At 41.1% G+C, this 25,245-nt stretch overlaps 2 protein-coding genes across 2 annotated transcripts; one reads left to right on the top strand and one right to left on the bottom strand.

The window, feature by feature from the left end:
- Positions 1-205: 205 nt before the first annotated feature.
- si:ch73-264p11.1 (uncharacterized protein LOC100000923 homolog) lies at positions 206-9,655 on the bottom strand. Its single transcript, XM_031726653.2, has 4 exons — positions 9,152-9,655; positions 7,937-8,000; positions 1,133-1,382; positions 206-1,029 (listed from the first exon to the last, which is right to left on the bottom strand). The coding sequence occupies exons 1-4, from the start codon at positions 9,292-9,294 to the stop codon at positions 989-991; spliced, it is 498 nt and encodes a 165-aa protein (XP_031582513.1). The 5' UTR covers positions 9,295-9,655; the 3' UTR covers positions 206-988.
- LOC116309908 (stomatin-like) lies at positions 9,649-20,341 on the top strand (the record flags this gene model as incomplete). The annotated part of the gene is made up of 7 exons (XM_039617290.1): positions 9,649-9,661; positions 10,258-10,383; positions 11,053-11,168; positions 15,684-15,756; positions 16,210-16,292; positions 16,483-16,686; positions 19,777-20,341. Coding segments are annotated over 7 exons (810 nt in total), but the record flags the coding sequence as incomplete, so codon positions are not given.
- Between the last annotated feature and the right edge of the window lie 4,904 nt (positions 20,342-25,245).

Here is a 25,245-nt window from a genome sequence, read left to right as displayed (position 1 = left end):
TTATATGTATACATATATATATATGTACTGACGTCACTAATATAGAAATACTAAACACATTTGCTGAATTACTAAAGAAAATAAGGAAAAAGGAAGTCACGTTGTGAATGTCCAGGCTTTCCACCATGTTGTGCTGAAGCCGCAGTGACTCATCATATTTTGCAGTGCTTTCAGTTTTAGAGATTCAGGTCTTCTCTCACAAATGTACAATGTGAGACATTTTATTTCATTTTGCTGCCATGGACAGTTTCTTTTTGTCTTCAATAATTAGACGTATACACAAAGTCTAAACCACTTCGGAGAGCTCTGTAGCTCACGGGAAAATGAAGAGTAAACCTCACAGTACAACATTAGCCTTAAAGATGTTATATGGAAAATAAACCGCCAGAGTGTGTTTATCGTGTTTTTCATAAGGATGAGTTTCTTCCTGCCCACTTTCTGCTCCTCATTTCATAAACCAGGTGACAGCATTTCAGCAAATACATAATTCTGTTACAATAAAAAATATACATAAATCTATATTTACATATGCTTTTGATAATAAAAACAACAAAACCTAAAAGTTTATCACTTGGGTGGATCCACGAGCGGCCTGGCTCCTTCAGCCCAGGAACCAGCAGAATAACTTAATAAGAAAAAGCTGTTGCGTCTCAGGTTTGTATTGCAGTTAGTTCATATTTTGACCAGATGACGGCAGTGGAGGAAAAAAGGGCGGTGGAGTTACTGCAGTTCATCCTGATGGGAGCACTGAGTCGAAGGGTGGATTTCTTCAAATCCAGTGCATCTCCTGGAATCCTGATCCAAGAGCATTTTGAATAATTCAGCTGCAGTAAAAGTTTTGATACTCTTGCACACGTGGCGATGATGATGATGTATGTAGGTACAGTGTGTCCACGTCCACATGTCATCATCCTGAATGAGAGCCAGCCTGTGAGCTTCTTGTCACTGATTTCCCCCAAAAGTCTCATTTGGTGTTTGATGGCCGACGTTAATCAGGAAGGACTTCGACGTACTCAGATTCAGGAGCATCTGGATGAAAACAGAGAGAAGGTCAAACACACAAACCAAAGGAGATGCTGCGAGACAGAAATAAGACAGAAAAGAACAGAAACTGAGAAAATGTAAGACGTACTCTCGTAATCATGTTCTTCCTCAGGTACGGTGTCAGGCTGCCTCCATTGCTCACATTCAGTCCTGCGTGGCCTCTGTTCAGGTGACTTTGAAGGCTGTGCTTGCACCTCTCTGTGTGGCTGGATCAGCAAGGCCGTCTTCCTTTTGACTGAGTGGCGCAGATGCATGGCCAGACCCTGGTTCTTCCTCTTGTAGTGACGAATCAGATCGTCAATAGTCTTAAAAAATGTCTCATCCAAACCCCCGGCTGTCTGATGAAACAAGAACAGCATAAAGTAAATATAACAAAGGTCCATCATCACCCAAAAATCAGTTGAGTAATCACAGTTATAAGATGAGCTGTTTTAAAAATATAGGGTAAAATATATTATCATTTATTTAAGCAGCTAGTGATCTCACATGGTGAGATCTTTGTCCAAAACGCATCGAGAGTTTCAATACTTGTTTCTTTGGCTTTTATTTTGAAATTTGGCTGGAGATTGTGACACTGGAGTCTACGGCAGCTGTGACAGGGCGAGAGGTGGGGTACACTCTGGACTGCAGCCAGTGTATTCAACATATTTCCTTGAAACATCTTTTAAAGAATTGCAAGACTGTAAAAAACGTTCGCTCAAGAAATTGTCAGAAGCAGAATGATGGTGCGATAAATGATGTTGAACTTTATGCGTGTCATGTTCCCAGCACTGCTTCAGTTTAACAGTTTTTTTCAAGGTTTCTAATTACTTCATGGATGCCTGTAAACAGCTTGTTATTGTGGCCAAAGCTGACATATACTGAAACTCATGGTTGGCTGATTGGACGATAGACATCACAAGTAGGTTTTGCTGCATCAGGAACTCCTTTAAGACTTTCAGCACCTAACAGGTAGGAGCTGCTCTGGGAGCACAAGGGAAACCCACACAACTTTGTGGTTGTTCACTGTTGTGCAACACGTGTGAACAAAATGGGGGGGGGGGAAGTCAGTGTCGCTTTTCCATAGCAAACTATGACATCATTAAATGTTTTGCTTTTGAAGAGCGTGAAAAGAGTTCAATTAACAAAACCTAAGAACAATGCTCAGTCTTTGGCAGAGGCTACAGTCATCATGTAGGGACCCCTCAGTTCTAATATGACTGTCATTTGTGACTTTTAAAGGGGTTTTTCCACTGCACATTTGAATATTTACTACTTCATTTGGAACCAACTGAATTTGAAGTTGGACTTTCCCAAACCTCAAGTGTTTTTTTGTTTGTTTTTCATGAGGTTTTCATCGAAACTTGAAAATACAGTTGATGTAAAAATAAAGGAAATCCTCTTTTAGTACTACGGTTTTACAAGAATAAAAAATAATAAATCTAGTGCTTATCTGTTCTTAAAGTTATGTCGATGTAACCTCAGAAGAAGTCCTGTATGATGTCTTGTGACATATTGCTATGGCGTGGTGTAATATTGGCAAAGACTAATACAGAATGCAGAAGTTGTGTTTTAAGAACTAAGTGCATGGCTTAATTCGTAGCTTGTTGAACCTTTAGCAGCAATACTTTGTAATGGTTTTCTGTGTGACTGTGTGCATGAGTCTCTCAGATGGTGGTGGAGGAATTTTAGCCCGCTCGTCTTTGCAGAGTCGCTTCAGTTCTTTGAGGTTTGTGGTTATTCGTTTATGCACAGCTCTCTCAAGTTCCTCCCACACCATCTCAGTCGGGTTGTGGTGTGGACTTTAACTGGCCCTCTGCAGCCTGTTTATTCATTTCTTTTGTACATTTGCTGCTGTGCTTGGGACCCATTTTCAGCCAAGCTTTAGCCATCAGACGGATGGCCCCATATTTGACCATAGAATACTTTGGTATATAGAGGCGTTCATGGACAACTCAGTGACTGTAAGGTGGCAACAAAACAAGCTCAAATCATTAGCTTTCCAGTGCTGTTAAAGTTAGTGTTAATGTTCTTATTAGAGAGAAGAGGCCTTCTCCTGGCAACCCTTCCAAACAAGCCATATTCCTTCTGTCTTTTTCTAATTGTACTTTCATGGACTTTAATATTTAACAGGTTAACTGAGCACACACACCTGCAAACATCCAGAACGTCTGCTTTCATAGAAAACAAATTAATCAAGTACATTTATAGATTTACTGATTTTGAGACCAGACTATCTCAAGTCCTGTTAAGACTGTTGACTGAAAATTCAGCTGGTAACAATTAATTTTTATCAGTTGCATTCAGAGACATGGCTGTCTCGTAAATTATGCAAATGCACTGAAGCACAAGATTCATTCATACGGACAAGTTACATCATTTCAAAATAACATTTTTCCTTTACTTATTAGCAAAGGAAGTATGGTAGAATAGTGAAATAGATAGTAAAATTACAATAAATATATCTTTAAATATTTAAATCACCCCCAAATGATAGATAATAGTAGGGGAAAAAGTGAAACCTCCAGAAGCCACATCCTGAGACTGAGCCCACGGGTTTACTTTTAAAGTCTCGGTAGAACAGCTCACGCGCGCAGGCAGCATTTGAATAAATCTGTGGCTTCTATATTTTTATACACTTATTTTTTTTGCGTGTTGTGGAAAAAACTGACTCTGATAAAATTATGCCCTTCAGTGTGGGGTCTAACTAACGTCAGAGGAGTTTCCTGTGGAGAGACTTCATGACAACTGACTTTCCATGATAGAGGTGAAATACTCATGTATAGTCAGCTCTTTAGCGTTTGTTTTCTATTTTTAAAAGCATTGGAAAGACTCTGTGATAAACAGAAAATTAGCACCAAAAGCATGAGTTGAACTTCAACCATGATTAACAGACAAATGGAAACATTTAAAGGAAACATTGCTGGTGACGTTTAAAGCTCCAAACTGATTTTGTGCAGACACGGTGATGAGACTAAAGACTAGAAACTTTAAAGTATTTTCCTCTTTTGAATGGAATTCAAAACACAGGGAAAATATGTACAAAACGTAAACATATATAGCATATTAAACTATCTTTAACCGGTTTTGCCATTAACTTTGTGTTTTCCTTTTCACAGCAAACAATTATTGTTTAGAATCCTGTAAAATAAAGTGCACAGTAAATGACTGATTTGAGCAGTCAAACTGTTTTCTACTAAATCTATAATGATAATGGATTGTATTTATATAGTGCTTTTCGAGACCCTCAAAGCACTTTACAGTTCCACTATTCATTCACACACTGGTGGAGGCAGCTACAGTTGTAGCCACAGCTGCCCTGGGGCAGACTGACAGAAGCGAGGCTGCCATGTCGCGCCATCGGCCCCTCTGGCCATCACCAGTAGGTGAAGTATCTTGCCAAAGGACACAACGACCGAGACGGGGCTCGAACCGGCAACCTTCTGATTACAAGCTAAACTGCCAACTCGTGAGCCACGATTGCCCCATGAGTCTGAGTGAATGAGACTCAGACTGAGTCTGAGTTGCACTTTTTATATGTGACTGAGCGCTTTTATTTGACTTCACTCATGCTGGTCACACATTGGCCCAGAAGCTTGCACCACGATACTTTGACATATAGACTGGAGGTGCCCGGGGACTGAACCACTGACCTTCCAAGTGGTAGACACCCCGCTCTTCCACCTGAGCCCCAGCCGCCAATATGGGTCCTCAGGGATTGCTAATAGGGCCTCTGTTTTTTTAACATGACGTATTTTCTTTCTTGCTACAATTTGTGATGAGATTTTTGATAAGCAAAGCACGATCTATTCAAGACTGTGTTAGCAGGTGGCTAGCAGCAATGCGCTGTTTACCACTATCGTCTCACCCCGTGTTTCGTGGTGGACGGCTGGTATAGGTTTCAGCCGCCTGGCAATTTGATAAAATGCTAAGAAATGAATGCATGGACTTTTTAATGATGTTTTTCAGTTTGAGGAGTAAAACTAGAAGATGATTTCACATAGAGTTAAAATATTTTTAAATGTAATAATTATTTATACCCTCTTTTATAAGAAATAAGATTCAGATTATAGGAATGTTTGGCTGATCCAGCTCCACAGTTTTAATCGGAATGCACAACCTAAGAAACACGTGTTGCCATCGTCGTTTTATATATGAAAAGTAAAACATACATTCACACGATGTATAACTGGATTTAGAACAGATTCTGCTCAAATACACTGACAGAATGTTCTCCCTTATTTTTTTGTGAAATAAATTTTGGAGTTCATCAGGGACTGATAATAGGGCCTCTATTTTTTAATCTTTCTTTCTTTCTTGCACTATTAATATCTTTCTTTTTCATATTATCTTGTTTTATGTGGCGTCGTGAGTTTTTTCCTCTGACTTGTCACACGTGTTTTTATGAACCAAATAAAAGTTATTTGAAGACAACATCTTGATAACATCGTATCACTTTCTCAACATTCTCAATGCTAACTGAGCAAATAATCAGAACGCTACTGATTGTGAAAATGATTTTTGCTGGCTCTGGGAGGTTGGCAGGTAGTTTGGACTTGTCCTGCTCGTAGTATGTTCGATTGAATAGGAAATATGAAAGCTTAGGTCCAGGATAACACTTTGAGCTCTTTATAATGTTTGTAAATTTGTTTCTTTGCATCTTCTGGTGTAGCATGGCATACTGTCCTGATGGGGTGAGTTGTTGGGTTGTTTACCAGCTGGTGATCTGTGGTTTTATCTGTTGCAGTCTAAAACTGAAACATGCTGCTTTAGATTTAAAAGTTCAGTGACAAAAACGTCCGACAAAATTGAACTCAGGCCAAATTATGATGCAATAAGCAAAAAATCGCAGAGTCATTTTTAACTCATTAAATAATTTTAGTTTAAAATGAAGCTGGTGAATGTTTTTCTTTGGATATGTATCCAGAGGCTGATTTAACAAATTTAGATTTTAAATGCTTAGATTTGTTAAATCAGGCCAACCAAAGATATACTGATGAAGCATTAAGGCAGGTATGCACTTATATAAACTTATATAACTATATAAAGTTATAACCTTTCTTTCATTACTGCTTAATGCATTAAAATATTTTGCGTGAACAACTCAGAAGCTTCCTGATAAGAACAAGGAAATACTCAAATTCAAAAAGTCTTTTGTTGGTCTTGAAGCTTTCTGTAATTTTGTGTAACTCTGCGATTGTTCTTTATGTAAACTTCGTACGGTTCTGCTCACAGAGTCGCTCACTGCCTCCCTTCACAGACAAAACAAAGGTTAAAGACAGTTTTCACCAACAGTTAAACTATTTCTTTTTAACAGAATGAGCTGCAATAATGTTGTCAAGCTGAATAATTTTAACCTTAACAATCACATAGTCAAACTGATATCTTCACAGCTCTGTACATCTACCATTTAAGACATCTAGGCTCTCAGAACTACTCGGCTTGCTCAGAGAGGGTCATTTGATTGTTGGGGTTTTTTTTCTCTATTATTGCAGCCTCTTTACCAAACAGTACAAAAGACCCTGCTGTTGTTGTGATTTGGCGCTATATAAATGAAAATGAATTGAATTAGGAGAGTCTGAGGTAACTCTGCGATTATTCAAGGAATGCTTTAACGTCTCGGTTTCAACAAATGCTTACTGGAGAAAAAATAAGAGTTTCTTATTAAAATTGTTCCCAAAAGATGCCACCGAACATCTGCATTTATGTTCTGCTTCATCTTTTAATAATTTCTTTCATGTTAGCTATTTGTGATACAATATAAATGAATTTATGTTATATTATATCCACACTCCATGGTATTGAAGTCAGAGCGTGGAAGAGTTAGGAGAGCTTTCTCAGATGTTGTCAGACGTTAGCTGTAGTGATAAGGTCTCAGTAGCTCTGCTAAATGAGCAGGGACCTGTGCCTGTAACTGGCTTTACTGGATAGAAACAGCAAAGATCAACAGGAAAGAGGAGGGGAAGACTCGGGTCGGACTCAAACCCAGGCTTAATCTCCTAGGTGCTTCCTAAGAGATTAAGGAAGCACCTAGTAGATCAGTCTGTCTTTAGAAACGTCACTGAATTCGAGTGTGGTGCTGTAATAGGATGTGACTGTTGCAATAAATCAGTCTGTGATATTTCTACCATTCCACAATTAGCTTTAGGTGTTCTTATTGCAAAGCCAAAGCATTTGGAAACCACAGAAACGAAGTAGCACATCATGTAGAGTTACAGCACAGGCTCGCTGAGTGCTGCGACGCATCACGCAGAAGAGTCACCAGCGCTTTGCTGTCTCAATAACTACAGCGCTGCAAACCACATCTGGCATTAACATCGGCACAAAACTCAGAACTCATGACATGGGTTTCCATGGCCGAGCTGCTCCTGTAGGTGTAACGTGTCTTGTGTTAGGGCCGATATTCTTGGGTACAGAAAACAGGGCATCGCAATCGCTCATTTGGTTGAGCTAGTGACTCACATGATCTACTGCAGGTGCCTGGGTTTGAGCCTGCCCCAGATCATTTCCTGCACATCATCAACCCTTCAAAAGTACACACACACACACTCGCTCCCTGCCTTCCAATCTACTCTTTGTGCTTTCCTATCAAAAAAGGCTAAAATGCATAAAAATCAAACAATAATAAGAAATAATGAGGATGAGGCATTTAAAATAAACTCTTACACCGCACAAAGCGATTCCTTAAAGAATGTTTGCAGGAGGGGGCGGCCCCTTGAAGAACATTTTTGAATAGAAAAGACTCTTCTGCTTCTAAGAGTGAATTTTTACCACTTTAAAATCCTGCAGCGTAATTGCTTGGAAAGAGCATTTAGCTTCTCAGTTTACTGCAAACACAGAAAAGTCCATTAAAGGACCTGGCTACAGCTGCAAATGTTTCTGCATGTCATCATTTGTGTGTGTGTTCTTTTACCAGGAGGGTGTAGTATCCATTGTGTGACTGCAGCAGTCTGTAGGTGTACACCACCTTCTGTTTACTGAAAGAAAAGGAGATTTATGCTGCTGTTAGATGACCGTAGAAGACTTAGGTTTAAGGAGGAATTGTTTTTTAGCCGTGTGTAAAGATCTTTCATGCAACAAAATTCTGACTTTGCTTGTTCACACAAAATAAAAGAGGAAGAAGAACATGAAATGGTCACATGACTCAACTTTCTCATAGTTTGAATCTTCTTATCAGTAATCAGCATCACTATCAGCTTCCTTAACAACTAATGGACAAACAGAAAACGTTGGCAGTGCACAAAAAAACAAGTTATGCAAATTTTAAAGTAATTTTTACTTGTATGTAAACACTACGTGCATGTCATGGGAAAAAGATGCAGAAGCAGCAACAAGCTAGAGTGGAACCTTACTTGACCACAGCTGATATTGTGGTATTTGTGTAGGTGTACACTTCCTAGAGTAATAATACCCACGCAAAAACGTTCTTATCATGATTTTTATAGAATATAATCTGCTTAGATCAACGGAACATCTTTTGCCTCTAATATAATTAATATTATTACTAAATACTTCCTGCTGTCTACACAGCAAAGGTTAGGAAAAACCTGCATGCACACTGCTGCATCAGCAAAAAAGATCTGGTTACGTTTTTCCATTATTGCTTTTATTCAACAGCCTTCTTAACAAACCTCATTAAAACTAAATTCCCTGGTTTATTATATTAACATACTCTCCTTCCCCTTTCATGCTCGCTACAGAGGATTTTAGGTCACTATATTCAGCTCATTCCTCGCTGCCCAAAAGCTTCACATCCTTATGAGGTTTTTAGAGACAGAAAGAGAGCGAGGTTTGAATTTGATTTGAGGGAGCACTTTTTTTGTTTAGTCGTCCTAAACGAAAGTTACATTACAGTCCTCTTTTCCTCATCGCGCTCTTCTCAGAATTAAAGCGATTTAACTTAAATAGTCTCCTATCGCTCATAAATCTGCAGACAGAACCACCAGAAGGAGCGTTACAAGATTAGCCTATCTGACAACTTGCTATCAATGATACAATATTCTGTATTATGTATCATATTCTAATGATACCATAGAGTGTCTTTACCTACGAAGCTGTTAAAAGAAAGAACTTTTGATAAAGGGAAGTCTGGTGTATGGAGCCTGACTCCGTGCTGCAGAGTACTCACTAGACACAAAGACACATGGCTCCCTGGATGGTCTCGCTGTCTCGAATCAGGTAAGCTCCATCCTTGTTCTTCCTTCCCAGCAAATCCTCACACTCCTTCTTAGTCATGGCGCCATGGTAGCACGCAGGCAGAGCTGCTGCCATGGTGAAGAGAAGCCAGCAGACAACCGACTGACATGAACAAGCCAAAACACCTCTCAGTAACTTCTGCTTTCTCAGAACAGGCTCATTTCCAAGAACGGCTTCTCTCACTCTCTGAGTTCCCTTGGAGAGCGCACGCAGGGGCCATATAAGGGCTCAGTCCAGGTTCCTGGTGGAAAACGGCAGGATGAAGGAGGTGAGCAGAGAGAGGTCAGTGCACAGCGCTTGGAGGCACTGAGCAGAATGAGAAGAGAGAAGAAAGCCGCTCATACTAAGGCAGTTTCACAGGAAGTGTGTAACGTGTGTGCGAACACAAGCAAGAGAGGAGAGAGAAAGTAACATGAGTGATATCACCAACACATATGTACAGGTATGTGCAGGGTATAACTGACTAAATGTTTTAGTTTTATATTTTTTTTACATTATTTACATTTGATCTTTTATATTGTGTACATTGTCTATTGATTTTATTGTTTATTTTAATATTTGTGTACAGCGCTTTGTGATTGTCTGTCTGTGAAAAGCGCTTAATAAATAAAGTTTACTTACTTTACTTACTTACTTACTTAAAGCAGAAGAACCCGAGAGAGGTGAGAAGAGGAAGTTAAAGGAAGATTTTACTGATCGGTAAGCAGACAATATGTAAAGTTTAGAATCACAGAGCAGGAGACTGCTGGTTACAAGGTTAGAAGATCTGAGGACCGGCTATGAATTACAAACTAATTTATATAATAGATTACATTCTAATGATGTCATAGAGCGCCATTACTGTAAAACTATTTTTAAAAAAATTTGATAAAGGGAGGTCTGCCTCAGGATTCAGAGCAGAATCTGTTAAAGGCATTTTACTGTCAAAACGGATTTGCAGGCTTCCTGGTTTTTATTTATTTTATTTTTTAACTGACTGCTTGTCAGTTATCACAAAAATTTAATTGCCCTTGTATGATGTCACAATTTGCTTAACAGTCACAGACCAGGGGTCACGGACCAATCTGCAGGCCTGTGTGACCGGGGCTGTTTTCCTCACAACTAGTGGATGCCAGACGGCTGCAGTCTTCCCTGTGCGGCTGAGGCCTCATTGTTACAAACAAGGCAAGTCAAAGTCATGTGGTAGATCAGGTCTTCCTTAAGGTCAGCACAAAGCAAGTGTCTTTTTGTTTGTTCTCTTTATCTCATCTTGTACTGTTACAACTTAAGTAGCTTTGCCATACCAACTCTAGGGCTGTTTTTTGTTGTGTAGGATAAAGAAGGATTATTTTTGAACTATAAATGTTTAACAAATCAACAATAAAACAACAATAAAAATAATAAAAATAAACAATTAAAATATGATATAAAATATAAAAATGTGAAGCTGGAAAAAACCACAATAGCTCCACTTTAGTTAGATTTATGTTTTACATTGAGCTCTATTTTATATGCAATTTTCCTTTTCGCTGAAGGCCCACTCGTTGCTTGGCGACGCGTCGCGAACTTTAGAGGGCAGCCGGGCATCAGTAAGCTAACGGGCTTTCAAACTAAGAAAACACACTCTGTTCGTCTATAATCTGCTAGACAGCCGGTGAAGCCATGCTGCGAAATATGATGTTGGGCTTGACCAGAGTGGTGCCTGTCGTTTCGGAGGAACTCAGCGCTCAGAGGGCTAACAACAGCAGGGCGGGTCGGTTAACTAAGCTAAGGAGCGTCGGCGTGATTTAGCTGAGTTTGTCGCTGACGTCTCGCGTGGTTTCATCCACCCTGCTGCTTCTCCGTCTTCTGCAGGTGGAGGCCAGAGTAGCGGCGGGGTGGTGGTAGAGGCAGTCGGTAAGGTGCTGACCCTACTGTCGGTCGTCTTCATCATCATCACCTTCCCCATTTCAGCCTGGATGTGTGTGAAGGTAACAGGGAAACCGCTCAGACTCAGGCTCTCGTTTCTGTAAATGAACTGTACTGAGAGGAAATCATGAGTCATCAGAGAGTAGAGCTAAATTATTAGCTGATTAGTCAGCTGATAGAGAATTTGTTTTATTTATTAAACAAACATATGAAATGCTGAAGTGCTTTTCATTGTGCAATAAATATCTTTGTTCTGGGTGGGGAGGGTTGGGGTTAGCATATTAACCCTCTACTGCATAGCGTTGCCCTGAGGCAACAAACCACATTTTCATGCCTTACACTGGCCCTTCAAAAAAAAAACTTTTTTTTTTCAAATAATGCTACCAGGTACATCTCTTTCCAATAAAATGATGAGTTGAAGGTGGTGTGACTTATATTTGGGGGGGGCAGGACCCCTTTCTGCAAGCTGCAGTACATGAGAGACATCTCCATTCGGAGACAAGATAAAGATCACTATTTTACATGTTTATAGTGAAATAAATGTATATTAAAAAATACTTGTATGTGCATGGATATGTTAAGAAGCATATTTGATTGTTTTTTCTACTTTTTTAAATTTATTTATATAGTAAAACTGTTAATTTTCATTCGTTGCCTCAAGGCAACACTGCGCAGTTAGCCCAATTTTTTTCAGGCAATATAGTGTATTTGCATATGTGTGTAGAGATGTGTTTGTGTGCATTTATATGATCATAGTCAATGCTTTTTACTTTACAATCTACCCATAATTACAGGACATGGATGTAAATACCTTTTATGCAAGGAAACCAAGGGAATGTGTACTTTCTGAAGTGAGGACAGAGAGCTATCAGGGAGTGACAGTGAAGTAGAGGAGTATGAGGTTTGAGGGACACTTAGGAGCTCAGGGGTCAGTTGGTAAAGTAACTGTGTCTGTGTGTGTGTTAGTGCCCACATAGCAAGCAGGTCTGGCCAGGATCTGGTATCAAGTCGGCACTTTGAGTAATCTGGGAGAGTAGAAAAGCGCTATATAAAAATCAGTCCATTCACTGTCTGAACAGTTTCGGCATGTTACTTTTGCACTGTTTTGCATGTTCCGGCACATGTTGTTATTGCATGGCTTGATTAAGGTACACATTATGCTGACATCTGGGGCCAGAGCTGAAACTGTTCAGGCCAGCACAGGGCCAGCAGTGTGTCTACAACTGGCCCGTGGCTGCACACCACCTACAGATGGCCCACATACCGCGATGAATAACGGCCCTTTGGTGGCCCAGATCAGGTTTGCCAGAGGTAATCCACACATGGGCCAGCACAGGACGACTAGGGTGTCTGAAACTGGCCTTGTGCTGGCCCATGTGTGGGCCACCTCTGGCAAACCAGAGTATGTGGGCTATGTGTAAGCACATTGTGTGGGCCTGATCCCTGCCATACCAATATTGCTGTCCGGGTGTCAGTGTGTGTGGTTGTGTATTACTTATTGTTGTGGGGACACAAATTTGTTTACACACTCACATTGTGAGGTCTCGCCTACTTTATGGGGACAAATTGCAAGGTAAATCATTCAATTTTAGGGTGAAGGCTTGAGTCAGGGTTAGGATAAGGTTCATGCTGGGACTTGTGATGGGTAGAGTCAGGATAAGTCTCCAGGAAATTAATGTAAGTTAATGTAATGTCCACAAAAGTGATGGAAACACAACGTGTGTGTGTGTGTGTGTGTGTGTGTGTGTGTGTGTGTGTGTGTGTGTGTGTGTGTGCGCGCGCGTACATGGGGTTAGGGTCAAATGTTGGATGCATTTTGGTGTTTTATTGTTTTGTGAAATGTTTGCATTGTTTATTTGTTGTTTATTTATTTGTTCATCCTTGTTGTACTAATAAAACTTATTATAGAATAACTTGGCATTTTACTACCCTTGTCGCACAGTGTTGCCTTGAAGCAACAAATCAATATCTGTTTGGGGGGGGGGGCAGAAATTTTATGATTGATATATTATTAGGGACCCTAAAGCTCCCCCAAAATAGGGAGAAATATTTTTTTCCCCAAAAATTAAAAAGTCATGCAGTAGAGGGTTAAGTTCTGGTAACAATGAGTAAAAAAGTGAATAAAAAACAAGTTTTGTATTGCAGCTGTTGGGCGTGTTTCATACAAACAGTGGGGGGAAACTATTTCTAGTCTTAAAAATTAAGTGCTATTGTAGTTCTCTAAAATAAAACCTAAGAACAACCAGGCATAAAAGCTTTTAGTTCAAAGCCATATTTAGTCTGCTTAAAATACTAGGTGGTCGCAGTGTCAGAGAGCAGCAAACCAACTCGGGGGTTGCTGGCTTGAGCTTCTGTTTGTGTAGATGCTGCTAAACCATCTCTGAGAGAAACCAGCAGAATAAAGCGCTAACCTTTTAACACACAAATTTAATCCAGTCTGTACGAGGAAGCGGTGTGATGGTTTCTACAGGCAGAAGAACCGCAGACTTCTTCTCTGTAAGAGCAGCACGCTTTCCAAAACCTGAGAAAAAACTGCAGCTTTGTGGTGTCTGTTAAAATGCTTGTCATAAATGCAAAACTGCGCAAAAGTCATGAGCCACTTCACTTTCAGGAAAATAGGTGCATTCATTGAAACATGTGCAAACATGTAAACAAAACTTTGTACAACTCTAATGACCTTGAAAGTCAATATATGGTATGAGCACACTCATTCTTCAACACAGCCTGAACTCTATGAGGCAACTTTCTGATAATTTCTTTGAGAGGTCTTCAGGAATAGTTCCCCAGATAAGCAGATACACTTTTACTGCATTGGAAGTGTGTTTGGGATCATCGTAATGCTGAAGTGGACTTCCCTGTGTCCATAATTGCATCAGTTCTGACTAGATAACAAACTCCGCTGCCTTAAAATGCAGCCTTAGAGCATGAAAGAGCAGACACAAACCTGAACAACAGTTGGCAGAAGAACAACAGTGTCGCACACGGGAGCTCTGCCAGACAGGAGATTACAGAGGAGGTTACAGAAGTCTAAGAGAAGAATATAGTTTGCATAGAAAACTGTATCGGTCTTGTTTGTGTAGGAGGATGGAACCGCGAGGGGGTCTGTGGGTGGTTGGTGGCAAACCGAGACTTAGTGAGAGCAGCAGGCAGACAGTAGGCTGCCTGTTGATCAGGTGATAGAATCTGTTGATTAGTTACTGAGATCGTGTGATGAAGTGGACAAGCTTGGTTTGAGGTTTCCACAGACAGAGGACAAAAATGTTTCCAAGGCGGCAAAGTTACCAAGAGCGCTGCTGCAGGTAACTCGGAGAGATGGCGTTACTACGAACAGGAGATAGCAAACAACAATCACCACAGGTGGCCCAATGTTCACCATCACGCCAACAATGATCTGGCAAAGAACTGCTGTAACCTCCATCTGTGTTGAAACCAGGGCAGAAGGAAGAAAGTATGGGGAAACTATTCCAAGAGCAGCAAGCCAGAAGTATAGAGAATTATTGCTCAAGAGCACTTTAAAAAGTTACATCAGTCTGGCTTCTTCTACGCAAAATATAAAGACATCAGGGGAGATTTAAATGTAATGCTGTTACAGCTAAAGAGAAGAAAGATAAAAATAATTATCAAAATATAAACTCTGTCCAAAGCATTGATTAGATATGGAGTTTATTTTCATGCTACTCATTCAGCCTTGTTCTTCCATAAAATTACACGAGCATTATGAAGAACATCATAAAAGAATAACAGACTATATACAGTAGCAGGCTCTCTGCAGCCCTGCAGAACATGTGAGTAAGCATCAGTTACATCTAATATATTAACCACAGTTTAAAGTTGGTGTGTTTCCTCCACCCTCTGTTTGTGCAGAGTTTATACACGTCATCACGGTGAGCGGTGGCAGACTGTAGGCTGTAGACCCACCTCATCCAATGTTAGAAACTGTCCTCCTGTTTTCTGTGCTGCTTTTTCCACTAGTGCAACACAAGCAATAATTCTTCTCATCTAATTACTGACGATTACTCAGGAGACAGAGTCTGCTCCTAACTTCTCAAATGTGAAGATTTGTTTGGTTTTCTGTCATTGTTAATTCAATAGCTTTGAGATGAGAAACCAAAATTTCTTTAATTCTGGAAATAAGTTTAAAAGAAAAACCAACTAAAATGACATGCAAAGCGAATAAATAAATAAAACTGTTTAGTTAGCTGACCATTAAAATTAAAATGAAAGACTTGTATGGGCTCCTTCTTTTGCCTCAATGAACATCATTTGCTTTGCCATGTTGTATTTTATTATACTGAGCTAAATTATTTGCTCAGCTTAGTGAAGATTTTACGTTTATAGCATGTGTTTAGTGTTTTTAGCTGCCGAATCCCAATCTTCTGGATAAATAGAGTAAATTATCTGTAATTTAGAAGCCAGTCCTGCTTCATTAGGTGACTTTCACAGATGTGAAATGGAAACTTTCAGTCATCACTGCACAAAAACACTGTGAATATACCCTCAGCTCTTTAGGATTGATCTTTGAATGTGTAAGTGTTTTGTGTTATTTTGATGAGCAGGTTGTGGTTGCTGTCCTGCAGGTCATTCAGGAGCACGAGAGAGCCATCGTCTTCAGACTGGGCCGGGCTATTGAAGGACGAGCCAAAGGACCCGGTACCAGACATTCCTCTCTCTCTTCTGACCTGTAGCAACAAGACTTTAGCTTCTGTTTCATAGTTTTGGGTGTAAATGTGCAGCCTTAGCTATGACAGAGTGGAAAGAAAAGCCACGGTTTACTCTGAAATTACAGCTGAAATTCAGAACTATTAGAATAAATACAGGATTGCACATCAAACAGAGTAATGTTAAGGTGGTTCTGTCATGACTGATGCTGAAGTAATGATTATAAATACCTTATTACACACATTATTATGTTAGGTATAAAGCACAAATACTCATACTACACGAGACTTTAAATATCACCATTAAGTTACCTTAAACCATTTTATTTGTACTGCATGCTGCCTCAGTGTTTTTCTTTTGGTCTTTCCAAGTTTTCACATTTGTGTGTGACTCCCTGCAAACAAGCAAAAATAGTAAAAATAGGATCTTCTCGCCTTCCGGCAGGTCTGGTCTGGTTCATCCCCTGGTTGGACGCCATCCAGACAGTAGACCTGCGCACCATGTTCTTTAATATCTGGCCACAAGAGGTCAGCAGCATCCTGAGATCGCTGAAAGCTAGGACACACTGACCGTTATTCCCATATAAGGATAAAGTCTGTAAAGTGTCCACCTGGCCTGCTCAGAATCAGCTGCTTTTCTTTCACAATAACTGTCTGAAGTTATTTGTTTCTGCACATTGATGTTTCGTCACTTCTCCCTGCCTTCTGCTGTCACCAGGTCTTGACTGCGGATGCAGTGCCGTTAAAGGTGGACGCTGTTGTGTTTTTCTGGGTGGTAGACCCCTTCATGTGGGTGATGCGTGTTGTAAATGGCCCCCAGGCCATGTCCTTGCTGGCCCAGACGACTCTGAAGACCATGATAGGTGCTCACACTCTGGAGGACGTGTTAACGCAGAAGCTGGCCGTGGCAAAGAGGATGGAAGTGAGTGAGACACAGTAGCAGTCGGTATTGTTGCAGTGTTTAAAAGTGGACGGGTACTTCAGGCCAATACAGTAGACGGATGTTTGATGGGTGTTTAATTTTGTGGCCGGTGCCCTTCCTGGTGCAGCTTTCACATTTATCCAGGACCAGGTGGATCGATGCTGGGTTTGTATTTCCTCCTGGTTTCAAACTGAGGATCTTTTATTGCACACCAGTGTTTCGAGGTACTTGTTGTAAGTGTCTGTTTTTAAAACTATTTTAAAGCTTCAAAATGAATAAGAAGCTGGTTCAGTGAAACTGAATGTGACCTGATCCACGTGTTACACCTCAAAGTGCCTCCTTGGTTTCAGCAAAGCAGATTGACAACTTGTTTTTAAGTGCAGACAGAATATTTGCTCAGAGAGATGACGATTAACGGCAGTGTGCTGCTACTTTACAACCATTTGTAAAACATTTCCACAGAGTTTTAACTTTTCTCACAGTTGTTGTGTTTTTTTCTTTTGTTGGGGTTTTTTTTTGGTCATAGGTTTAGGTTTGTTGTTGCACTTTGCACCTCATAGCATCACAAAGGTGTGCAGCTGAGTTTGGGGTGCTTTCAGTAAGAGTTCACCTGCGACTGCCATCTTTATTTTTCTTAAGTCTGCTGTCAGGTATGAGAAACATATGTTTTGTAAATACAACCTGCTGTGCCTGATTTGTCCTGCAGATGGCGCTGTGCCTCGAATTCAAATCGTAGGGAGTTCAGATGGAGCGGGTGGAGCTCAAAGCCCTGACACTCCCTGTTGATCTGCAGCGCTGCATGGCTTCAGAAGCCGTGGCCATCAGGAGGGCCGGGGCAAACGTATCCGATCACAAACACACACACAGTCATGTTTTCATCACTCCAGAGGACATTAAACTTTATGGCAGTCCTGGCGTTCCATAGATGGAGACATCTATCCTTATATACATATACAGCCTTACTGAGACTAATTTAAAGAAATACACAAAGTATACATTCAGATACACACCTGTGTGACGAATTAAAGGAAAAGCTATTATCACGTTCAGTGTTCCCTGAACCTTAAAATTGAAAAAAAAAAAAGAAGTTAAAATTTGTTCTTTATATTAACTGGTTTGTTTTTATGTTTTTAAAGTAAAACAAAAACATTTTAATGATAATTTTTAATTTATTTTTTTTTCTAGATTTTCTTTTATGTTCACATGTTTGTGCGTATTTAAAAAGAAAAATCCCCTCTCGCCCCTGCGGGGTTGTCTTTATCCTTCAAGCTCGGGTCCTCTACCAGAGTCCTTGGTACTTTTCCACCTTCTCGTGTTCCTTCTTGCTGATGTTGCTGTCATTCAGTATCACTACATCGATCACTACGGCCGTCTTCTTCTGTTTGTCCACCACCACTATGTCCGGTTGGTTAGCCACCACCATTTTGTCCGTCTGTATCTGGAAGTCCCACAGGATCTTAGCTCGGTCATTCTCCACCACCCTTGGGGGCGTCTCCCATTTTGACCTCGGGACTTCCAGGCAGCACGGTGGCACGGTGGTTAGCACTGTTGCCGCACAGCAAGAAGGTCCTGAGTTTAATTCCACCATCAGGCCGGGGTCTTTCTGTGTGGAGTTTGCATGTTCTCCCCGTGTTTGCGTGGGTTCCCTCCGGGTACTCCGGCTTCCTCCCACCATCCAAAGACATGCAGCTTGTGGGGATAGGTTAATTGGATAATCGAAATTGTCACTAGGTGTGAATGTGCGAGTGAATGTGAGTGTGAATGGTTGTCTGTCCCTGTGTGTTGGCCCTGCGACAGACTGGCGACCTGTCCAGGGTGTACCCCGCCTCTCGCCCTATGACAGCTGGGATAGGCTCCAGTGCCCCCCGCGACCCTGAAAAGGATAAGCGGAAGCGAATGGATGGATGGACTTCCAGGCCATATTCTGCACAGATGTTCCTGTACACTATGCCGGCCACGTGGTTATGGCGTTCCATGTATGCCTTGCCTGCTAGCATCTTGCACCCTGCTGTTATGTGCTGGATTGTCTCTGGGGCATCTTTACACAGCCTGCACCTGGGGTCTTGCCTGGTGTGATAGACCCCAGCCTCTATGGATCTTGTGCTCAGTGCTTGTTCCTGTGCTGCCATGATTAGTGCCTCCGTGCTGTCTTTCAGTCCAGCTTTGTCCAGCCACTGGTAGGATTTCTGGATGTCAGCCACCTCCACTATTGGTGGTACATACCGTGCAGGGGCCTGTCCTTCCATGATGGTGCCTCCTCTATCTTGGGTTTCTGCTCCCTGAGGACACTGAGCACGTGGTTAGTTGGGGCCATCCTTCTGATGTACTCATGGATGTTCATTGCCTCGTCCTGGACTGTGGTGCTGACATTCACCAGTCCCCAGCCTGCTTCCTTCCGCTTAGCGTACAGCCTCAGAGTGCTGGACCTGGGGTGAAACCCTCCATGGACGGTCAGGAGCTTTCTGGTCTTGATGACAGTGGCTTCTATCTCCTCCTTTGGCCAGCTTATTATCCCAGTCGGGTGATCACGGGCAGGGCGTAGGTGTTGATAGCCCAGATGTTCTTGTTCTTCCCATTCAGCTGACTCCTCAGGACTTGCCTGACCCTCTGCAGGTACTTGGCGGTTGCAGCTTTCCTAGTAGCCTCTTCCGATGTGCCTGTGGGATTCCCAGGTACTTGTAGCTGTCCTCAATGTCTGTAGAGCTGCATTCACATCATCTAGCAGATCCTCAGAGGATATTTCACTTAGTCTTGTATAACCAGCTACAAGCTTTGCCATGATTCTATCAGGTCAGTCACTCAATGATCCTTCTTCATTCTTTTTCTTTACAAGCATGTTTTATTTAGTTTTACTTTATTATTTAGATTTTTTATTTATTGGTGTTATAAAGTCTTACATATATTAGGTTCTAATAGTTTTACTGTTTCCATTTAAAATGACATTCACCTTTTCAGGCTTCTTTAAAGCACACATGTAAAGTTTAATGGTTTTATTGTGATCTGTTATTTTAAAAAGTTGTACTAATAAAGTTAAAATAATATATCCTGTGATCTTAATATGTCTGTACCTGCCCGTTCTTTCTGTTTGAGGTGATTGCAGCCAATGGGGAAGTGTCAGTATCCCACGCTTTGGTGAAGGCGGCGTCGACATTTGAAGGAAACACGGTGGCGTTACAGCTGAGGTTCCTGCAGTCACTGTTGTCCATGAAGAGCAGCGCGCGGTCCGTCGTGGTCTTCCCCGTCCCTACCGAAGTCTCGGATGTCACTGTTTCCTCGCTGCCTTAGCTCCTCACAAACATCAAAACTCTGCAGCTACTTTCTGGAAAAATAAAAAGTTTACGTTTAAACCAGAATGTGAAAGAGAAAGAACGCAAAGGAACAAACCTGTCTGAGCATTCAGCGCTCTCACTGTTACACTAACTGTAAATGTGTAAATATGTCACACCCAGTGTTTGTATTTGTGGTATGTCTGAATTTTGTTTCCAAGCACCGCGTCACTTTGGACAGATGTGTTATTGTACTGTATGAAGCATAAAACTTTTCCTCTGTTTTATTCAGAGCTTCAACTTCAGACTTTGTCAGAACAGGTCATCTAGGATAAAGCCCTATAAGCATGTTACTGTTTATTAAACTCATTTCAATTTATTTGTTGCCACTAAGATGTTTGAGTGTTTTTCTTTTTCTGCTTGACCCAAGATGACAATGAGAGACCCTGGAGACAGAATGAAATATCCAGAGGAAGTAAAGCTCTGGTCTCTGGATCACTCACAGTCTCAATCAGTCTGCTTTGATGGCGTGTGGCAAAACATCCTGGAGTGGAGGCAGGCTAGCAGTCTGTGTCCTCCACCACCACCACCATTTTTCATATATTTACCCGTTTCTGCCCAAGTACCCGCTGGATGAAGCAGCCCAATCCGTGTGGATCCCACCCTGACATCAGCCACCCCAGGGGTCCAAAGTCTGTGCTTCAGTAAATCAGAGCTGATTTGGCAGCACTAAGGCAATTTAACAATATTATGCAAGTTGGTTTTAATGAAGCTGATCTTTGGTTTTAAAAACAGGTTCAGGTTCTTCCTCACTTCATTGCTGCAGTTCAAGCCGTCAAGATGTTATGACACCGCCTGGCTGAAGCGCAAATCTTTTGGCTCAGATTTGGCGAGGGAATCTCCCGCACTGCAGCTCACGGTGCCAGAGAACGGATCCATGATGACACATCCCATTACCATTACATAATACTCTAACAGAGACATGAATATGCCCCAGTTCAGCGGTTACGATGTGATAATCTGAGCAGAAGACACAGATTAGCTGAAGATTCCAATAATAGAACATCCAGCTCCTTCGAGTAGGCTGACCGTACCTTCAGATTGTAAAGCCAGTGTTATTATTCTGAACATGCTACCTAAGTATAAACCTGGGGTACTTTGAATTTACTTCACAAATTCCATTATACGATCTTTTATACAGAGTAACACTGCACATTTTATAGAGGTTTAATTAGTACTTACCTGCAGGGGACATTAAAAATTGAAACTTTAAAGGACTTTAAAATCTAGAAAATAAGATTTGTTTTAATTAAAAAATTTATATTTTTAATTGATTATATTAAGTAATAATTATTAGAATTTAAATTTTAAAACCTTTTAAATGACCTTAGTCATTTAATATTTTGTGATATTGTATTTTCTTTGTCTGTGCAAGCAGAGTTAAAGGCATGTTTCAAAGCCTCAGTCACACAGGCCTAGAGACCAGTTGGCAACCAGCAGATGCTGGGGGAAACTGGGTAATCCCTGAGCAGTTGGTGAGAGGTTTCTGGAGGTTGCAAAGACTTAGGTCTGTTGGGGGGGTCACAAAACAGCTTTACAGGAATATAAATAAATGTCTGTTATATTAAAGGAACAAATATATAAAGTGGCTGTCATTATTTTTCTACTGCGTCTACAGGACATTCACAAAATCCAAAACAGATTTTAAGACCTCGTCTTCCTCGCCTAAGTCTTTCTTAGGCTTCCTGACTCCTGATGAAGAAAGGAGCTCAAATCAACAGAAAAAATTAAATAATAATAAATTCCAAAATGCAGCTTTAGGAAGTAATATAGCTCAAATTCAATCAATTAAAATGAAAAATGAGAAAAATTATTTACTAAATATAGTAAAAAAAAATACCAGCTAACATTAGTGGGCAGTGCATACTTACCACACATGTTAATAGTCATATGGTTTGAGAAATAGACCAAAGAGCCTCACCTGGTGCTCATGCAAACTTAAAATAATCTCCAAAGTATCTGAACACAAACAGACATTAGACTGAATTACAGATGAATCTGAGACTTCACAGAAATATCTTCTCTGTGTGATAACTGACCCCTGAGGCTGCGTTAAGCCGTTTACTAGTGAAGAAATCCTGAAGCCTGCCCGCTCATCGCTGATTTTATAATCACTCTGACAGGATCCTCTTCAGCCTCTTTGTCTTGTCAAGTCAGGTGACCGATGAGATAAGCTGTTTAACTCATCAGAACATCGTGACCCCACAGGGACCTTTTTACCTGGGTGCTCACCAGCCAATCAGGGCTCAGTCTGGTCTGCAGAGACCCCCTAAAAGACCCACAGTGAATGCATGGAAATAAAACACACACACACACACACACACACACACACACACACACACAGACACACACACACACACACACACACACACACACACACACACACACACACACACACACACACACACACACACACAGACACACACACACACACACAGGCTCTGCTAAGATTTATATGAAAAGCTTGCAGGATTTAATCGTCAAAGCAGTGAAGACAATGTTTAAACCTGCAGAGACTGTAAGATAAATAAAACTGAGAATCATTTTTATTTTTCTATCTGATGCAGCTGCATGAAAGCAAAGTGGTCGCATCGCTGCCTTACAGCAAGAAGGTTCTGGGTTTGATTCCAGGATCTTTCCGTGTTTGCATGCTCTCTCTAAGTACTCTTGGCGTCCTCCTGCAGTCCATAGACATGCACGTGAGGTCAGCTGGAGATTATAAATTAGCTGTAGGAGGGAATGTGAGCGTGAATGGTTGGATGGATGGGTTCCATGTTGGAAGGTTGTTAAAGCGGTGGAGACTTTTAAAAACTCAAACAATGGCTTCTTGAAGTGAAAGGAACACACTTTAAACAACTTAATGAAGTAGCACACAAGTTGGTTTTTGTACATTTTCATGACAGAACAAGTGTTGATGTCACAGTCAAGAAGCTACAGAGTAGTGACATCATCAGGGTTTAGCTCAGTGTGGGCCGGACTGACTTAGACACAAACTAAATAGAAACAACACACACTCTTTATTGTATATATGCAGCTTTTCCCACATAAAATGTACTTTGCAGGCCGCACAGGTACATTTTAGGATTTACTATTGGACGATCCCAAATCTCTTATTCTGAAAATTCACCCACTGCAGACCAGTTTGCTGTTTAAACATCACAGTTTGACAGACTGACTGCAGCTGAGGATGGAAGTCTTTGTTCTGCTCAGCAGACTCGCTTCAGTCAAACCAGATGCTGCAGCAGGTGGAGAACCATGCAGCTCACCGAGACTGCAGGACAGAGACCAGCAGTGCAGACTGCGGGCACAAAGCATGTACAGAATAACTGATTTTTGTAGGTTTTTCATTTCTACTTTTAGAACATCGGTGGTCTGCTTGAGGTGGTCTGCGGGCTAAATTGTGCCCATCTGCGGTTGAGATTGAACCCCCCCCCCCGCCTTTGTTTTGACCATCAGTAACTTTGCGTAGGTAACTGAAATGGTTTCAGTGTTCGAACAATAACTGCAAGAGACAAAGAAAGATTAGAAACTCTCTGAACTTACTTTCGAAATTCGAGTGCAGTGGTTACAAATTGGATTTCTGAGTTTCTTTTCTTGGTTTTGTTATTCTTATTATTTTTACCTGCAAGATGTTTGACATGACTGCCAAAAAAATGGATTTTTTTTTACTAAACATGTTGCTCAAATTTGCAAATCTGTAGAAGATTTTTCTTTCATGACTGAAATCTCGTGGTGACAGTAAAATTCTGAATGTAACCCTTGCTTAGATTAGAAACAGTTTAATTAATGAAAATTGAGACCTGATGCACTCACTGCAAACTTATAAACTCTCTATGCATACTCATACATGCATACTGCATGCATTTAAACAGTAAAGCAGGCTCCTGTTTCCACCACTAATTGCATGATTTTAGCGTTCACTCTGCTTCTGCCTTTCCAGAGCCCCCTGCTGCTGCTGGGCCTCGGCTCTCTGTAGATGGTAAATTACATGTGTTTATGTTGAGTACAGTGAGTACAGGGTAGAATGGGCTGGGTGCACTGTGGTCAGAGTCTGCGGAGCTATTATTACCCATCACTGGGTGGGTGTCTCTGACTTTACCCATAATCATCCCTCACTAATCAGTGGGTCACCTCGCTGGCAGGGTAATTTGCAACACAACAGGCTCAAACATTTGCACGAGCTGCAAAATTTGTCTTTAAAACTTCAAATCTGCAGACACAACATAAAAACCACACTGAGAGGTTAAACCCCGCCTGCTGGGTGTTTTTATTTTTACTTTTTTTCTTTCTTTCTTTCTTTCTTTTTTTTTTTACAGTAGATCATCACACAAACACTTCTACCCTTTCTTACAGAGAGTCATGAAAATGAAAATGAAAGAAAGGATTTGCTTAGGGTCACATAGAAAGAGATCCGAGGGCTGCTTTTGGAAGAACGAAGCTCACATCCTTACTGTGGAGGGCTTCTAGTTTATTCCTTTCATCAGTTCATCTCTTTAGTTCCAAAGGAAGAGAAAAACATAAACACTGTGTCCTTGAGACTTTATGATTCCCTCAGGATCGCTTTGCTGTTTGTGCAGTAAAAGGATGTAATGATGTTTAGGCTGAAGAAGAGGAACATTTCACACAAGCAAAGCCTGTCTGAGTGGTCACATGGACAGACGTGACCTGCATAATTATGGCGAACAACTTCCTGTTTCATAGGGGGAGTGTTTGAGATCATAATGAATGAAGATCCTATGAGCTTTTATTCTGTAAACTCTTGTCATTGTTTAGTGATTTTTCTTGTAAAACTGCACGCCAGCGCCGTGGACACCCAGAAGCATGTCTTTATCGTGATGTTGGCAATTTAGGTCCATTCACTCGATTCTGAGAGGAGATCCGCCAACATGAGGGGCCATAACACACTCCCATTCATTTGGGACTATCTCACAAGCGCCCCCTGCTGTGCTCTTGTCTGAGTGGCAGCCAGTTTCTGTACAACAAAGTTAACAGGAAGTGCATTGATGCACTCATCATCCCGGCAAGTAAATCCCAAAAAGTTGATTCTGTCTATCTGGATGTAGCGTTCAGTGGGAGAAACGTTTCAGTGGGCTGTTTTCAGTCATTGTGCAAATGTACTGTTTATAATGTTGGAGAAACCTGCAGTCAGCTGAGACTGAAGAAGTCACTTGGATGAGTGACGAAACGTTGCTCCCGCAGAAAATGCTACGTCCAGATGAACAGAATCAACTTT

Source organism: Oreochromis aureus, linkage group 9, assembly GCF_013358895.1.
Source record: "Oreochromis aureus strain Israel breed Guangdong linkage group 9, ZZ_aureus, whole genome shotgun sequence".
Taxonomy (NCBI): Eukaryota; Metazoa; Chordata; class Actinopteri; order Cichliformes; family Cichlidae; genus Oreochromis; species Oreochromis aureus.
Note: the sequence above shows the minus strand (reverse complement) of the source record. Positions and strands in the feature narration are given on the sequence as shown.

Bases quoted from the DNA above. Each gene is read 5' to 3' on its own strand.
- si:ch73-264p11.1 (XM_031726653.2), bottom strand. From the start codon at position 9,294: ATGGCAGCAGCTCTGCCTGCGTGCTACCATGGCGCCATGACTAAGAAG. The intron at 8,001-9,151 runs GTGAGTACTCTG...CTTTTCTTTCAG, and splicing joins GCCATGTGTCTTTGTGTCTA to TAAACAGAAGGTGGTGTACA. The intron at 1,030-1,132 runs GTACGTCTTACA...GTTTTCATCCAG, and splicing joins GGAAGAACATGATTACGAGA to ATGCTCCTGAATCTGAGTAC.